Source organism: Dermacentor andersoni, chromosome 10 (assembly GCF_023375885.2).
Source record: "Dermacentor andersoni chromosome 10, qqDerAnde1_hic_scaffold, whole genome shotgun sequence".
NCBI lineage: Eukaryota > Metazoa > Arthropoda > Arachnida > Ixodida > Ixodidae > Dermacentor > Dermacentor andersoni.
In genome coordinates this window covers 67800873-67819757 of record NC_092823.1, presented here as the reverse complement: position 1 = coordinate 67819757, position 18885 = coordinate 67800873, and the positions used below count along the sequence as shown (strand labels likewise).

General features: G+C 44.2%; 1 protein-coding gene across 2 annotated transcripts in view; it reads right to left on the bottom strand.

Moving 5' to 3' along the window:
• LOC126543996 (uncharacterized protein CG43867) overlaps nucleotides 1-18885 on the bottom strand; it is a 90357-nt gene that overhangs the window by 60016 nt on the left and 11456 nt on the right. For both annotated transcript variants that reach the window (XM_050191177.3, XM_055062437.2), the window contains exons 3-8: nucleotides 17079-17225; nucleotides 11880-11986; nucleotides 10428-10602; nucleotides 7952-8015; nucleotides 5162-5253; nucleotides 3108-3237 (exon numbers count right to left, since the gene is read on the bottom strand). In XM_050191177.3, coding sequence (XP_050047134.1) covers nucleotides 3108-3237; nucleotides 5162-5253; nucleotides 7952-8015; nucleotides 10428-10602; nucleotides 11880-11986; nucleotides 17079-17225 — 715 coding nt within the window. The remainder of the gene's footprint in view (nucleotides 1-3107; nucleotides 3238-5161; nucleotides 5254-7951; nucleotides 8016-10427; nucleotides 10603-11879; nucleotides 11987-17078; nucleotides 17226-18885) is intronic.

The window sequence follows — 18885 nt, the reverse complement described above, 5'->3', positions numbered from 1 at the left end:
TACTCTGATCAGGTTATACTCTGATCACTCACAGATAAGACTATGTAACCTCTCAAAGCTAATGGCACAATTGAAAGAAATTTTTTTGCAGCCTAAAATGTGTTGTTCTTACTAGGTAGGTGTGTAAAGAGAAGTCTGCGTGAAAATGTTTCTATGTTTGACATATCAGTGGATGTGCCTCAGAATGCTCGCAGAAATCAATGTTTTTGAAAGCAATACTGAAAAAATAAACAAAAATAGCGTCACTATATTTTAACTGTGCACCTCTTCGGTAGGAACATAGTCGTAGATGTCCTGTGCTCTCGCTAGATATGAACAACTTCTTACATGACAATTTATATCATAATATTTTCAGATTTCAATCTTTGTGTGACATGAATTCTGAGCACTTCACATCACGTAGATCACACGAGTCATCATACCTGCGACGACACACAGCTACTTAAACACAGAAGCCTATCACTGGTGGCCAAACATCAACAGGCAGAAGTGCACAAATATTAGGCATTCTAAATATAAATTAAGTCTTCCCACTTCAGGTATAAGTATTCAAATTGGAGAACTATAAATTCTATGGGTGTGAGAATACCAAATAGCGGTAGATTTTGAATCGAATATCGAATCGAATCAAGAAAGAAAGCTGAATATCGAATCGAATATCAGAACATTTATCACAGAATTTTATGCTTACATATTTTGTGCAATGAAGCAATGATGCACATGCTCAAGAGTCTCCTAGCATTGCGTAACAAGAATGTAGTAGCTATCAGTAAGTTAGATACATAGCAATCAAGATGTACAGTACAGTCTACTCTAATTATAGGAACTCCAAATTAGTATGCCAGCACTGATTACAGCTTATTTAAATATGAAAGTCTGGGAAATATTTCTTGATCAACAAAATGTTTGTAGAACAGAATGAAGTGCTTTTTCTCCCTCTGAAGCTAGAGAATTAGTGACGTTATGTTGTACAAAATACTAATGAAGTTCTGGGTTTGATAGTGGACCTGTGTTTTATGGCAATCTTATATTGCATAGAAAGCTTTGCTCCAAAATGCACAAGGGCTTTCCCATCCTTGTGGCAGGTAGTTACGGTGAGGCCAATCTGCACGACAGACAAAAGCACAGACCACACATCACGTGACTCAATCATCGCTTCACGCATTTCCATCATTGGTGGCGCATGTGTCCACCGCGGTCAGCGCTGACGGTGAAGAGGCACCTTTTAAATGTCAGGATCAGCGTGATTTCTCATCTGTCAATGATTCTGAAATCAGGAAGGTCACTGGAAGCTTCGCACGACACCCCTCCTCCCCCTCCTCCTCTCCCGTCCATTCGTCGTCCGTGCAAATGTATGCAGCTGGGCGATCAGCACACTATAGCCACATGACATTTTCATGCCCACCGCGTAAATCTAAAGGTAGTCTTGTGACGGACTGCTCGAAGCTATAAAAAAAGATTGATGCGCATTAGCGAACAGCGTCAGGAACGAGGCTGCCGTACATATGGTGTGTCGCAAAGATGGCAGCTGCGAGTGACTTCGTTGCCATCCTGTACACTTGCTTTTCATTACGAGGTGGTTTGTCAGCCTTCCAAGCATAGCACGGCTGCTACGAATAGATCTGCATTGATTTGGCACCCAACCATAAATGGTCGACAGCAGACGAAACAGGGTCAATTAGGCCTAATGCACTAGGCTATGTAGCTGTGATGAAAATTCGCTGCTGCATGATGTGGTAATGGGCTGCAAGCCGTCACAGAATGTTTGTCGCAATGTGTTCTTACAGGTGGCTCATCAGTGATCGGTCCTGCAATCACGAGTATGAGTTAGCTTTATGGCTGCTGAAGCAACGTTAAATTAGTCACCACGTTAAGTTTGTCGCTGCGAAAGCATCCATGTTGCATTATCGGTTCGATTGGTCCTGTCGACCTGAAAGAACCCTGCACAAACAGAGGTGGCCCAAGTCAATGCAGTGCCATGTGATTCCCATGTAGGACCAATGTCAGGAAGGGCAAGCGGTAAGGCAAAATCGCCCCCAATGTCCACAACTCTGGCAGACTCTGCACAGGGGTCACTACACCAATTGAGCATATCAAATAGTAGAAATTCGATTCACAAATTAATTATATGAATGTTTGCTATTCGATTTGATCGATTGATATTCAAATATTTGCACACCCCTAATCAATTCGTACACATCATACATTTCTTTATGGATGGGTATATTGGGTTATCACAATTACTGGAGCCTGACTGTCAGACAAAAAGCATGTGCATATCAACCACTGGCCCCTTCAGGTGAAAACTGAAAGCCAATCAGGAAGTGAGGTAAACTCTCAATTTTTAAATATTTGCAAGTTCCACATTTGATAGCTTTTTAAATAGCATTGTATGTATTCTAGAAAAAGAATATAATTTTTTTGTACCCTTTACTACTTCTTTCTAAGTTTATAAAAGAAATATAGTTTACATTTAATTCAATATGTAAAGCACCTATGTTTTATTATTCGTACTTGATTTTAAAATTTTATTATATGGCCACTTTCACCAAGTCTATTGCATTCCCTAAGCAAGCATATCTAGAAGTCTTATTAGCTGCATGTCTCCCGTGATGGTGCCTTTGTGGTGCGTGAAAGCAAGCACACAATGTGACATATTTCTGCATGCAAGATCGACGTCAAGAGGGTGGTTCTTTTAACATTGTTATGTTGCGCCCTCTGGTCTCAGGTGTTGCAAACATAAATTGCAACTTTCAAAATGCCAACGCTACCTAATACAACATCTTCAGTCAAGTGACAGTGCATGTTGGGCTGCCTCAGTTTGCAGCATGTGTCTTTCCAGAGACATAAAAGCGTTCGCCGCCTGGCCATACACCGACATGACAGACAGGTCTCCCATACTTGAAATGGTTTGCAGACTTCAGCTAGACGTAACCTTTCGGCTATATATCTTGCTTGTGGTATGCAATGATGGCAATCTTCACAGACCTGTTCAATGTCTATAGCTCGTGCAACCACAAAGGTTCATGTCCTTGACACGCCTGAAGAAACCTTTGATGAAAAAGGTGGTGACGTGGTCTACACTACCGAAGGAAGCGCAGACACACCTCTGCGCACGCCAACTGCCTTCGGAGATCGGTCACTGGATCCGCTGAGGGGCGTCCGACTGGTATCCTCGTTGTCCGACGAATCCGATGACTCTCCCGTGAAAGGCATTGACCGAATCTGCGATGCTCGCTGCGTAATGAAGGAGAGGGAGAAAACACAGAAGGCCAACATTATGAGAGCAGTAGCTTTGGGTACGTGGAGTAGCACACAGCACGACGTTAACTTGGTTATCTACAAACACTGTGGCACTCTTTATTTTCTAGTTGATCAAAAGTCTGCCATGACAGTGTGATGCATAGACTGAGCTGGAGCTAAAATACAGACAAATATGAAAAAAGTTTATGGAGGGGCCAGACATTGCCGTAGCTCAACCAGTAGAGCATCACGCACAGCATGTAGAGATTGTAAATTCAGCTCCCACTCACAGCAAGTTGTGCTTATTCCTCTCTCATTTTCCTCTTTCTAAAGAATTGTACATTTCAATTAAAAACACAGTTAATTTTTTCGTGCTTTCCTTGGCTTCACTGCTTGTCAGATTCATGTGGTTGTTACTAAAAAAAAAATGTTGCCTTTCGTTTCCCATGAGTCTTCTAGCTCTCTTAAAGGACCCCTCACTTGGCCCCATGCCAAATTTTAGTTATACGCTGGAAGTTCTAAAATGTGGACTAGGGATCGTGTTTCCAAAATAACTTTTTCAAATCAGTTTATTATCGGAGGAAATCGAAGAAATTGAGTGTGCACTATTACCGCACAGCCAGGAGGTGAGTGCCAATAGACGCACTCTTTTCCTCTGCCTTCGCCCATACAGAAGCCGAGGGACTGTGTCAGGTTCACGTGACAAGCCCCGCCTCATTCTTGCTTTTCTTCTTTCTTTTTTTGTGTTGGGCACTGAACGAGTTCAGCACTGGACAATTTACCGAAGTAGTGTGCCATGACGACTTTCGTTGCTGCGACTGCGTTTTACATCTCAGCGTTAGTGCGTGTTACCTCGACTCGACCTCGAGAAGGGGGACCTGAGGCATTTGGTTTGAAATTGAAGCTGGTTTCGCAATGTGCAGCACTGTAATACTTTGCAGACACGATCGTGAGTGTGTGAAGTAAGCACAGCACTTGTATGTTTAATATGGCCAAACATGATGAAGGGCCCTTTAAAAAAAGTATGTCTCAAACACTGTCAGCCGGTTGAACCATGGGCAATTGCAGATCAGAATTGACATTATTATGCCTCTGAAAATAAAGTATTTATGTGACTAAAATATGCACAGTCTAAACCTAGGGAAAAGTTGCACAAGAACTTCTCTACAGCGTTGTGGTTACTTGCAGATTCCCCAGAAATCTCTATTTGCATTAAGACACATCAGCTTGCCAATGCATGGGACCCAACTATCCACCCTAGCCACTGACCAGCAAGCACTTCTGACTTCAAGAGTTTTAGAGGTTCAAGCTATAGACTATGCGTCCCAAAGCTATAAACTGTACCTTCACACTCACAAATTTAGAAAGGGAAATACACCTCCTATACTCAATTTCATGCGTGGCAGAAAATGCTGCAAAGTCTAGCAAGACTTCTCTCACAGTTTGCATTCTTGACCAAGAAATAGTGCATCGAATGTCGAATAAAGACGTTGGTATGCGTCATGAAATGTGACGTAACACCAAGTCTCGTACCCTTACGTCATAAGGTATGACGTGACTATTACATGGAAGGCATCACAGGTCTGAGCCTGCTAACCATCAAGCAAGCGGAGTGACACGTTTCTGGGACCAGCGGCCCCAGCGCACCACTTGCGCTCGGTACCAAAGCATCCCAAACCACACTGGTAGCACAAAGGTGCACAAATAATAATATGCATTTTGACATAACCTTACGTCCCCAAGTCGTGGTTGTAATATATGAGCTGTTATTCCATAGAAAGCATCACAAAACAAGAATTGGTGCATTGGAGGTCACTGACCCCAAAAAGATGATGAAAAAGGACAAGCCAAAAAAGGAGTCTGCGGCATCCAGATAAGCAACATGCACGGCAGCGGGAGGTGAACGACAAATACCCACCCCTTTGACAGCGGCATAGACGGGCACGCTGAGCTCGGAGAAGGCACTGTGGAGGCGGCTGCCAGGCAGGGTACCTTCCAGGCTTGAGGCACCTGCAGGTGTTAAAATGTACTGCCTGCTCAAGCACCATTCCTATAACTCGCAATGTTATGCGCACATTCAAGAAAAACATAAAGTCAAGCTAAAGTCATATATCGGTGTTCCGAGGAGTCCGACACATCACGTTTATTTGCCAAGGAACATGGATTTTCTTATAAATTACCCAGCGGGTAAATTGGCCCTGCCTTTTTACTGTATGTGTGGGAATGCCAGGAAAGCAGTGGCTTAAGATCTTTCTTGGAAAGCCAAGACACCACAAATCATGTCTGGCTAGCAGAGTTCTGTCTGTCACAATGTCTTGTTCTTTACTAAACAGCACATAAAATGCGCTTTTTCTTTATTACATAAAACCAGGTTTTTTTTTTTCATTAAAGCCTTTCATGCCATGAACGAGCTCAGTTTGTTCACACGTTTCTAGTAAAAACGACCAGGGAAGACAAATTCGGCTCATCGTGGATACTTCTAATTCTCCTGTGATGACTTGGACGAGCTGGTTTCGTCTTAGTGCTTTGTCGTGCTTCTGGTAGATGGCAGCACACAATCCTTGGGGTAGCCCAAGAAGGAGCAAGTTTATTCTGGCAGAGGAAGAAAAACATGTTGGAAGCTGGGGCCCTTGAAAATAATTTGGCAATTTTTGGTCTGAATTTGGGACAACAGTGTGGCAAGGAAGGGGTTAAACCATGAGAACCTGTCACAGATCATGCAATTGTATCAACCGTGAACAGTACTGGCGACCGCTAAAGTTGGAAGAAAAATTACAAAGTCAGGGCTCACTGTGTGCCAGCTGCAATCATCTGTTTTCATATCCTTAACTACTTGTTGTTTTAATGGGACTAAACAATAACGAAAGGTGTATTACGGGCAAAAAGACATGATATGATCTTATTCTAGAAAAGCACAATTTGTGCGGAAATGACTGAGTTAAGCCAAGCCACGTTCGAGACAATCCTCGTGCACACACATCTCGCCATTCTCATGGAATTCCAGGATGTGTTGCATGCATTTGCGTGCCCGCCGTGCATTTGCATGCATTTGTGTGCCCTGCCGTGTAAATCCAAAGCTAGTCTTGGGACAGGTTCTTTGAAGCTACAAAAAGAGACTGATGCGCATATATGAACAGCGTCAGGAACTAGATGCCGCTGTATGGCATGTCGCAACGATGGCGGTTGTGAACACTGTTGCCATTCCGTGCGCTCACTTTCGTTTGCGAGGTGGTTTGTCAGCTTTCCGAGTGTCACGCAGCTGCTGCGAATAGATCTGTGTCGATATGGCACCAAAGCGTCGCTTTAGTCGCCAATGCTTAATTAATTCTGGTCGATTTGGTAACGGGCCACAAGCCATTACAGAATGCTTGCCGCTAATATCTTCTTAAGTGTGGCTAATCAGCGATCGGTTTCGAGATCACACACATGGGTGAGTTAAGTTCATCGCCGCATATACAACATGATCTGCACGCTAATCAGACAGATCTTCGCACATGCTTTCACACTTTTCGAAATAGTACGTGCTGCTTTTGTTGCTGTTCTCTCTGTCTACGTTGCATTATTACTTCCGTCAATCCTGTTGACCCGGGCGAACCTTGTATCAATGTACCAACAGAGACGGTCCTGGCTGATGCAGCGCCATTCGGCCATCGGGCCGACGTCGGGTAGTGCTCACAGTGACAAACGCTGCTACCGCGTCAGCTGGGGCGGTCCGCGGCGCACTCGATACTCCTTTTACACCGAAAACAAAAGTGAAACAATTGCTTGGGCGGCATCGAGCGTGAGGGCCTCCGCGGTGCACGTGACATGTAGCACTGTGCGGGTCTCTACAACGAACATACTAAATATTAGAAAAATTGAATAGTAGACGTTTCATTCACGAATCGAATTATTCGAATGTTCACTGTCTGATCCGATTCAGTGATACCCGAGTATTCGCACCCTCCTAATTTTGGTGGCTCGCAGAATCCAAAGATGCCGTTCATGGAAAGCCCTAGTATATAAGAAGACAAACCTGACAGCACAGCGTCTCCAGTTCGGCATCCCATGCCTGGTGCCCCTCAGTGAAAAAAAATTTAGTGTCATCCACGCTTTTTTGTGGAATGTTTATCGGACCAGGATGCCTTTTTCATACTTGAAGCAGGGTGGCAAACTGCTCTTGCTGATAACGAATGGCCGTAGTTTGCAAAAGCCATCTATATGCGTAGCAAACAATGTCATGTACTGCCCTTCAGATTCAATCTCTTGTTTGACAGCAACTGGCAAAACAGTTCTGTTTTAAATTTGTTGGCATAATATATTTTCAACAATGCAAGGAGTGACTGCAGGTACGTTAGGAAAAGTACACTTGCAGGGACACGGCACGACACTACATTCTATATATATAGAATGCGGCGGTGAATGGGAGTTCGATGTATGTGTAGTAAATCGCTACGCTTTTGTGTGGCGTTTTCAAGGGAATTTTAGAACTGTTCGATGCAGACTATAATTCGATATGTCCAAGTTTGATATACCTAGGATAGAGGTATTTAACAACTTTGAATAGTGATTTCTCAAATTGAATATGAACCAAACAGCAAAGACTATCCTATTAATATTCCAAATTTAGAATATTTGCACATGTCTGGCAACAACTCTTCCCAGTGGTAACACATTAGAGCACTGTAGGTAAAGAAAACAAATGAATAGAAACATGAAGGGCACACACCTGACGTGCCTGAGTGGAGTGATTGGATGATGCCATTGGCTGCTACCTCATAGATGCGAGACTCCTGCAAAAAGACAACTCGTTCAGCCTAGCAAGAGTAGCCACAACACAGTCTAACATGTGCATAAAAACGTGGCAAGGCTTTGGAGTGCATTACAGCTGGACGATTATTTAGTGAATGGCCAATCGCAAAAGTGTCTGGAGTGCAAATTTAATGAAAAAGTTATTTTAGTTTCTCCAAGATTTGCCACTCAGCATGAACTTAAGAGGAACAGTGAAATGGTGCAGTATTCTTAACTGCTCACTACTAAAGAAACAATCACTTTCACAAGATTTCACGTGACTGGCACCGGAGCCTTCAAGGAACAGTAAACTCCCGTTAACTCGAAGCTGTGAGAACTGGCGAAAATTTTGAGATATGCGGAGCCTCAAGATGAGTGAAATCATGAAAAAAAGAAGCCCTCTTGCCCCGCATAGACCACACGGAGTTTTTATAAAATGCCACTAGTAATATTTTCAGTCACCATCGCATGCATCGGCACTGGAGACATCGGCACCTAGAGGCAATGGCATTACCGGCACTGGGCCAAGACAGCATGCTTGGTACACAGTCAGGACGATTGCTCTTAACAATACATTTGAAGCCAGTCATCTAAGCATAACTGTTTTTAGAACACCTAGAAACCTGATGCTGCTACTTTCTGCATCGTAACAAATTCCAGACAGTTTGACTTCAAAAACCGAAACAGGAGAGCACAATGTTACGCTTTTAATAGAGGCCCATAAGTGGCACACAGCATTTACGCCTCCCCGCCGCGCGGGCAGGAAGCGGGCATCCTTATCAAGCCGCGATCTTGCTGAAATGCTTTGGGCTCGCAAGCTGGCTTCCTTTAGCCGCAGTGCATAGGCTGATCGAGCCTGCTCAAAAGTGCCGATCATCTTGCCCGAGATTACAATTATTACACCGTGAGCACACTCACGCATCAGTGATAGCATCCCAAATGAAAGGGGAAAAAAAAAACCATTGACAGCAACTCCCAACTCATAGCCGCCTCGTGAGGCCACAACAATGAGGCAGAGAGCAGCCGAGAGAGTTTCCACGAGTGGTGACAGAAAGAACAAAGAGGCAAGCATAAGTGGAGCGCACGGCCCGCCGCAGTGTCTGGCTCAACCAGTGAGCTGCCGCCGTAGTAAAAAGCGAGTGCAAGCATTTCCTTTTTCCTGTTATTTTAGGAGTCGAGATTTCGAGATATTCGAAGTCCTGCACAAAGATTTTCTAGATAAGAGGTGAAAAACACATGGTTTGAAACTACGGCTGCTAAAAAAATCTCGGCTTAACTAATATTTCAAGATATCAGAGTTCGAGTTAATGAGGGTTTACTGTATATGGCCAGCAATGTTTCTGATGCTGTGTGAAGATAACGAGCTTTCTTTATCCCGTTTCTTTGCAGTGCCAGGAATGCTGTCACCCATACACACTAATGCGTCCGGTACCGAGCCACACGAAATCTCACAGAAGGTAGTCGTATCCACAAAAGTGTATGGTCCAGAATATCACCCCTGGTCGTACCAGGGGTGGTATTTAGCATTACTTACTAAAAGTTTCAACTTGAGGGCACACGCAATAACAGTGATGAAATGGGTGACAGTAGTGATTCAGAATGGAAATGCAGTTGAGAGCAGCATGAAATCAGAAGGGTTGAAGAGTTTAGAACATCTGCAGGCATAGAGTTGAGATAAATGATGCAGGACAGGGGCGATTGAAAAATGCTGGGAGAGGTCTTTAACCTGAAGTGCACTTAATTAAATTGGGCTGATGATGAGACTGTTTTAACCCTATAACTGCCGTGCCTGAGCATAATTCATTTCATTACTGATGCACACCCCTGGCCACGCCCGAGATAATTTGTGATTCTGAAACACACGTTGACTGGCTGCACCATCTACTCAAAGGTTGGTTAAACTAAAATTTTATACTAGGTTTTGTTTTTATATGACAGATGGTGCAACAAAGCTTATCAACTGCTGGTGTTGCTGAATAGTCTCATTTTCTGACATGGTGGATTGCCGCTAAAAGCCTGCAAAATTTTTTGAATGATGCAGAGTTTCAAGAACCTCTTATAAACTCGTATTCGGAGGACGTTGATCTTAATTACAAAGTGTCTTCAAGGAACAATGACAGCAACGAAGAGTCCCTGTTTCCTGAGAAACACCAATTACCTTAACTGAAATTATTAATTAACGATAGCCTTAACTTTTGTTTGACTCTTCAGATTAAAATGATGTTCAATGTTTAGCAAGCAACATACCACCAATAAATAGCATTTCAATTTAAAACCTGCTAATAGTATGTTAACTGGATAGAAACTGAATTGGTTGCACTTTAGAATTTTAAGCACCCAGCACCCAAAGGGGTAATTTTTGGAAACAATGTAGCTGGTATAGTGCTATAAGTAGAGTGATGAGAACAGCTCACCCAGGACGGGAAACGGTGCCTGGGGGGTGTAGGGGGCCGCCCAGTAGGGTCATTGCTCCCTGGAACAGGCGGACCCTCTTCCCTGCTTGGGGTGTAGATCTCAGCGTAGTCGTGCAACTCTTCATCCGGAGCCACTACACCTCGTCGACAACCTTCCGATGCTTGGCTTGGCCACCTGGACAGCGAACCAATTGCACAAACGTACCTAAAAACTCTGCCAAATTTTTCATTATGTTTACAAACCTGGGTTTATTCTACGATTTTACGAATGTTGCGTCAAGCTTCACGAAAAATGAATTCTGTTCGTGAAAAAGCTTTAAAGTTGTTCAAAGACAGGGCTCATGGATTACCGTGCTATTGTGGATGCCCCTAGCTGTGCCAGTAGTGACATTGTGTGACACTTTGTAAAAACAAAATGCATTTGAAACATTTTTGTGTTGCATTAGTGCTTTCGTAGAAGGATAATTATGGACGGCTGACTTCCCTAAAGTGGACATTATTAAAAGTCAAATGCATACTTTGTTACACTGAGGGATTCGTTATATTAGAGTTCATTATATCGAGGTTTAACTGTACCAGTGTTGCTGCTGCAGTACACCTTCTAACTGTATGTACATTCAATGAAGGCTCCCCACTCAAACATTATGTGTCTAAACTCTACCTCAGAATCTCTCTGCATTGCAATGAAAGTTATGAGTTGTGTTGGCCGACCAGAAACGAGAGCCATAGGAAAGGCTCCTCCCTCGTCTGCCTTTGATCTGCCTCCATGTAATGTTGACTGAATGAAAGCTTCCCACGAGGATTAGTATCATACAATAGGCACACTTTGACCCCTTCCCTGGACCACACTGTTGGCTCTTGCTACAAATAAGTTTAAAGGAGCCATATGTTGGACATGTTTGTATCCCACAGTTGAGAAAACAGCACGGAACAACAAAGGACACAGAAGAAGACTAGACGAATGCAACACTGAATAACAAAGCAAGTTTTTATTAGAAACACGTGAGTAAGTACAGCGCTATGTTACACGCAGCGCAAGTATGCTCCAAAGCCCTACATGTGTGCATCAAGACAATCAGTTTCTATGTTGTTCAGTGCAACAAATGGCCTCACCACACTTCAAATGCTGTTAGTTAGTGCTGCATCCATCTAGTCCTCTTCTGGGTCCCTTGTTTCGTGCTGATTTAGCAATTACAGATTGGCTGACAGCAGTGCTATCCTGCGCTACACTGCACGGAATTGGAAAGACGGAGTACAGGCACTTAAGGAAGTTGTTGGACGAGTAGGTTGTTCAGGATTGCTGTACATCACTCTGCTTGGATGCAACATAAGTAACATCTGTCTCAAATCTTTCTCTGTGACACGTTGCTTGTATTGCACCAGGCAGGCTATTGTCTAGACACACTATGCAAGTAACTGTATTGCAAAGTGAGATGCAGAGACAGATCGCACCCCTTGTGGGCCGTGCCATCTTCCTCTGGCGAGGCCATGGAACTGCACGAGGAGAGGGTGGTCACCTCCCGGAACCGCTTACGCTCCAACCGTACTCCGGGGCAACTCTGCAAGACAGACGGCAGGCAAGGCAGTTTGGTCACTCATTACCGATAGCTGTTTTTGGCTGCATACGTTTTTGGATGCATTAGGAATCATCTTCGGTGGCACCTGCTGTACCATACTCAATGAAAGCCGCTTTACGCTGGTATATACAGTCAGAGCTTGTTATAAGAAAGCAACAATGGACACAAGGATACGTGCATTACAGTTGAACCTTGCAATAACGAAATCAGCGGGGAATGCGAAAAAATTCGCTTTTGGGAGAATTTCGTTATTGTGAAATGAGACAGCACAGACAGGCAATGCAATGCAGAACGAAACTTGACTGTCAAAATTTCGTTAGCCTACTCTCGAGGATATAGCTTGCTCAAGGATATAGAACTGCATTTCCAACAGTACAAGGTGCGCCGCATGCATCGATCAGTAGTGGCAGCAATGCCGTGGAGCAGTATTCTCGTTCAATTGCTTTCGGAGGTACAATCACTTTTACGAGATTTTGTGTAACTTGGCACCAGATGCAGAGAAACAGCACTCAGCGCATGCAGCAGCATTTCTCCAGCACACGCTGTTGCCCGTAGGCACCAACACATCCGGTGCCACGCACAAAAATGATCGTATCTCGTATACCCAAAGGCAATCGATTGAGATTACGGCAAATCTACATCCGGCGGCGAATCCGCATGCGCTGCCTATCAGGTCGCACCAAAACCTGTGTTCTTGAAGCAAGGGATGCATATTCCTTGACGATAGTTCGATCATGGCCCGACGCGTAACTCCGTGCTGTAACTGCCACCTCAAGCGCCATGAACAATTCCGTGCCGGTGGTACGTGGATTTCCTTCTTTTTGCTGTATTTTTCCCACCAAGACGCACATTACGCACTGCACTAGGTATGCAAATATTGTCGTAACATGTTGGCAGCAATATGCACGCCCCTTCAAACCCGTAATCAACAAGCAAGGTGGCAGCAATGACGTGTTCCAGCACACGTGGTCACTTCCGGCGCTTGGTTTTTTTTTGTAAACATACGGTATTTTGTTGTTGCAAGAATTCTGTTGTCACAGGATTTCATAATCACCAGTTTCGACTGTATATCCAATACTCGTTAGGAACATATATTCATTATGTGCAGGTATGGGTGAGAAATAGTTCATATTGACTGTTCTATTGGAGTTTTACTATAGAGGGGCTGCAGAGTGACATTGCGAGGATGCTGCCATCCCATTCCAATCAGGCACAAAAATATGTCGAATGACCCTAGTGCCATAAATATTATGTGAAAGCAAAATTAGTACATGCCACTGAGTTTTGAATAGTTAGTACAGTCGAATCTCGATAATTCGAACTCACAGGGACCCAAAAATGTGTTCAAACTAAAAGAAGTTCGAATTTAAAGAAGGACCTGTTTTTGAAGTACTCATGCACCATAGCACAATGCACGAACGGTGTGAGTCATGAAATATTGCGGAGCACAAGTGCACAATGAGCGAGTACCACGAAACTGCCCACGCCGGCCAACGCTCGCCTTCCTGATAATGGCAGAAAATGAAACTTCAGGGATTGGGCTAAGCTGGTGCCGAGCCGGCACGGAGGCGGGCGCATGCGGAGCCCATTGAAGGTGAGGTAGTTACGAGGCAGGGCGAGGGGAGTGCAGTTGCAAGGAGGGGCGGGAGGGAAGCGGATTTGCTTTCCCGCCAGCTTGATAGATGGCGCTAATTACCTCTGCTACCTAGGCTTACTGCCACCTAAAACTACCATGGAGGAGCTGCCGAGGCCAGACTGGGCCTCCGCCACTACTTCCCACTGCGTGCTTGTGTGATTTTTCCTTCATATACTGACAGATTGGCGCTGTGTTTACGTTCTTCGTCCTGCGTTCCTAACTCGTCATGTCTTATGAAGATGAGGAAGTGAGTGCCACTAATCATAATCATCTAGGTGTGCTCCCTTCAGTTGCAGCATCCCCGCATGCAAAAAATAAGGAGAATGAAGTACTGGGTGTCGCTTTCGCGTACTCATATTCAGGGTACACCTTGTTGTACAGAACTGGATGTAGCGCACTGTCTCCAACAACCTTTCCATCAGGATGTCTCAGTTTAAACTCATCATTGTAAAAAGCGCTCGAAAAGCGAAGCATCAATTGCAAAAGCAAATTAGTGGACTGCTATATGAAGCAAGGATAGTAGTTTTATCGGCCGTATGAACTTGTAAACATAGGCATACTAACTAAAATAACAAGCATGGTGTCACGCGCACAAGCAAAAATGAACACATCTCACTCGATGACCGCGGAAACTCGCTGTCGAAACGCTGCCACGAGGAAACGCGGCAGCAGCAGCGAGCGAAGTGACATTCGTGCTGTCTATTGCTTTAACGAAAAGTGAGCGAGAACACAAAGAACACCGCTACGAACAGAAAGCTACGAACTGCCAAGGTACCTAGACTCTTCCCCAACACAGACTGCTCTGAAGATATGGCTGCACAACCGCACGCAGCTGCCACATGCACAGTTGCAGCCGGAATAGAATGCCCCCCCCCCCCCCCCACCCGACTGCCTCGCAACGTTGGGTACCTCACGCATCGCGGAACACGGCATCCTTCCTCCCCGCTCCACCCGCCATGGTTGCTTAGTGGCTATGGTGTTGGGCTGCTAAGCACGAGGTCGCAGGATTGAGTCCCGGCCACAACAGCCGCATTTCGATGGGGGAAAAATGCGAAAACACCCACACGCTTAGATTTAGGTGCACATTAAAGAACCCAGGTGGTCCAAATTTTCGGAGTCCCCCACTACGGCGTGCCTCAGGATCAGAAAGTGGTTTTGACATGTAAAACCTCCCAGTTTAATTTAGTTTAATTCCTCCCCACTCTGTCTCTTTCCCGCGGGCAAGACTGAGCTGTGATCGTCAGCTCCCCTTACACGCTTTCCCTTGCACATACAGCGTAGGGTGGGCGGCGACAGTATTATGGACCTTGGACTTCATAAGGAACCTTGTTGCGCGGTGTTGAGGAGTCTCTCCTAAGCCTTTTCCTCTATGGCAGGGTCAGGGCAATGCTGGTCGAGGGTGCCGCTACATGATTTGGCGCACTGCTGAGAGCATTGTCGGAGTACGGTATGTCCGAATTACCTGTCACAAATGGTCGTGCGTTTGGAATTACCAGGTGTTTTCGCCCATTATAATGCACATAACTTTGATTGGACCACAGCATCAGTTCGAATAAACCGGAAGTTCGAATTAAGCGTGTTCGAATTAACGAGATTCAACTGCATCTGGCAAAAAATTATATGTAGTGCTCAAAGTGATCAACACAGAAGGAGAAATGCTGTGCCTTTTTGCTTGTACTTTGGCTACTTGTTTACAAACATGCAGTTTCTTGTCTATAGTGTTAGTAAGCACCATGCTGGTGAGGCGTGTACATTTACATTCACCTTGCATGTCGAAAACAATTGATCACCCCAATGGTTTTACAATGCAAATACAGTAGAACATTAATTTAATCAGAATAGATATACCAAATTATTGGATACAGTGAAGTACATAAACCAAGAATTTAGTAGGCTGTGCTTCATTTCATTCAGCAGTCTACTGCTTTGGCAAAACTGAAAATGCAGGATCTGAGGCAATGTTGCTTACATTGAAGTTAAAATTTGTTCACTCGATAATTTGTTCACCTGGTACAAGTCCGGTAGTACAAATGCCAATCAGTCAGCAAGTGAAACTTAAAATAGTGCATTCTGGATGCGTATGCACATTTTGACCGACGGCTGGCCTTGTACAGTCATCAGCCAGAGCCAACAAGCTGATCCTATGTGAACACACCAGTTGTACGGTTGCCCACTAACAACAGCGGAAAACACGTTTGTAATTTAGTATTGTTCAACTGCCACATGTCGTCACAGCAAGCCACTAATGGACCATGAGAACAAGCAAGAGATCCTTTGCTGGTATATCAGACGTACCATGTTTGCATTTGTTTCGCATAGATCTGAGTACAATTTGTTCCTGCCAACACATCCGTATGCATGACTAAAATTTATATTGAATATAATGAAGGTAGTTTCATTTCAGATGCAACTTCGTTAAAAGAATGTTTGGAAGCAAAACATGGCCAACCAAATTTTAGATTTACCATGTTATATCCATGTTCCTTAAATCAAGGTCTGGCCTTATTCTTACTATTTAGTGTGCCAGGGTCCTTTTGGGCCACAAGCGGAGAGTTCCCTTGCAATCATCAGCAGCTTATATGTAGATGTGCAGTGACATTTAGTGAATGCTGTCAACCCAGGGTTCTCCCCACGGTGGAAATGCCACCCACCGCTCTTGTCTGACTGGTCAAAATTGTTATTTTGTTTTTTCTTTCGTGATTCTCGGCTGCTTCTTTATTACGTAGGGAAATATTATAAATAAAAGTAATGTAGAAGCTTAAAAAATCACAATTTTCTACTGTGCTGTCTACAAAAATTAGCAGAAAATTCAGAGTCAAGAGATGCCATCTCACCACGAACTGGGTGACTTTCTATTGGTGCAATGCCACCATTTAGCAACCATCATAAGGAGGAGCAATCTGCACTTCAGCTAGCCACAGTGCCGTATTTCTCCAAGCAAAAGTAAAAGCAACAGAAACGAACGAAAAACAAAAAAGAAGAAAAGCATCGCGATTTGTTACTGCTGCAACGCAGACATGGAAAGTGCTGCTATTAGCTGACACAAATGCGAAATGCCAGCGCACGATTTTGACAGCAGCGAGCTGTGCATTTTTGTCCCAATGAAGTGCGGTGATAACGGTGGGATGCGTCGCTGGCTTGCTTTAGCTTCAGTAATGCGTCCAAAATGCAAAATTGGTGAAATTACAATTCAAAATCACGCAATGGTCGTATTGCCGCATCAGAAAAGAGAGAGAGAGATAGGCTTAATTATGTAGGTGTCAACTACAGTTGTATCTACCAAATATTTCAGTGACTTCGGTTTGTACGTTTTCCCACTTAGTACATCTTTTTATCGCATATTTTTTTTCTAAAATGCACGAACGAGGTTCTTATGTACTTCAAGAAATCTGGTACACAATGGGCACTGGTGGTTCATGTCGCGCGGGATCACCGTACAGTGGGGTGTAGGACAGCAGCCGTGTAGGCGGGCGGGGCCTCGTCGTCGTCAGGTGGGGCACCCGCGCTGGCTGTCAGCTGCTCGCTCAGGTGTGCCAGTCGCTGTCTCAGTTCCTCCAGCTGTTCGTTGCACCGCTCATTCTGCTCCTGTGAATGCGCACAGACGACAAGAAATTGGAACAAGACAAAGGGCTCGCAGGGAGGCGGACACTCGGTGCGACCAATAGTGGGCAAAATTCTACTGATCAGCATATAGTAAAAAGTACCACTATTTATGTCACTTTCCTTTGTTCATGTGTTATACATTATTGGTCCATCACCTCATAGTATTGTATGTACAGTTGCCGACCAATAATTCAGACATGCTTGATTATTCGGACAGGCCAGTGGCACTACCGCTATCTCCATAGACAATGAATAAGCTCGGCCAAAATTTTGGACACTTTGTAGCGTGCCGTGCGATAATTCGGACTCAGACTGCAAGTCCACACGCTAACTTGGCGACCGAGTCAAGCAGAAACTGTGATAATTTCATTCTGATACGTCACTGCACATGTCACCAGCACTTCCTTGAAACTGAAACTAGCTAAGCCTACTTGATTGTGTAATCGCCGATGAGAATTCGGTGCATGCATTCACTGTGTTTTCATCTGTCTGTAGTGACAGCATGACCATGGTAGAAATACAGGCCTCAATTCTGTAACGGTTCTGCTCGATTCTATGCAAATCCACCGTTCATGGCCACCTGATCCTGTTGATGACACGTGGAGAGTTGCGCTCACCGCTAGCAAAGCACGAAAAGTGTGACAATGAATAGCTTGAAAGGCATTGCTAGAAAATTGTGGCCACAAAATGTCTAGGCCAAAGGCAAGCCCATGTGCGTGTAGCCGTGTGTTGACAAACTTGGGCCATATTCTTGGACGATCACTTTCAAAGGTACTTCAATGTTTGCGATATTTTGTGTGCCTAGCAGCGAACGCATCAATGGGCGGCAGCATTCCTGCACTGCGATAAGACAGTGTGCTTGGTTCCGTGCCAAGAATGCCATCGCTCGTAGACGCCGATATGTGTTATGCTAGTCCCTCAAAATTGAAATTATCTCCGAAAGTGACAATCCGAGAATGTGGCGCATCTTTTTCGGCCACTTGTGTAAAAAAGTTAACTTATTTTTGGATAAATCCGGTATTTTGGACTCCCAATTATACCAGCGTTCTGGTTATCCCTGTCGAGTCCAAATTATTGGTCAGTGTCTGCGTGTTCCAATGTTCATTTTGTTTTGCATAAGTGCTCTTTTCTGTTTCTTTGACTACTACGTTAGTTGTTGTCATGTGGAAACAACCAGTTTATTTTCTTAAACTCGGAAATAAACTTTTTCTATTTCTGTTCTTGGATGTATGATTGTCGCTCCTATTTATGTGCTCTTTTTCCTGCTACCTGTCTTGCGTAAATTTTGTTTAAGATGTTTTATACTTAAATGCTGTGTACTGATACTACATATAACACATAGTGTATATCACCCAACTGCAATGGTCTCGAATGAGAGTAGCAGTGTTGTAAATACCTAAATATGACAGATGTTTGGAAGAGCATGACATTCACTCCTCATTTCAAAATAGCTTTCACTGGGGACTGTCGACTGCAACCGAACTGATTTCTAGTGTACATGCCTTCACACCAGTTATAGATAAAGTTGGTCAGGAGTGCGGGCAAGGGTGTGCACATACAATGCTTACATGCACAATGGGTGTGTTCACATTGGACTGGAGAATGGCTCCTTGACACACAATTTTTTACACCCCGCATATTT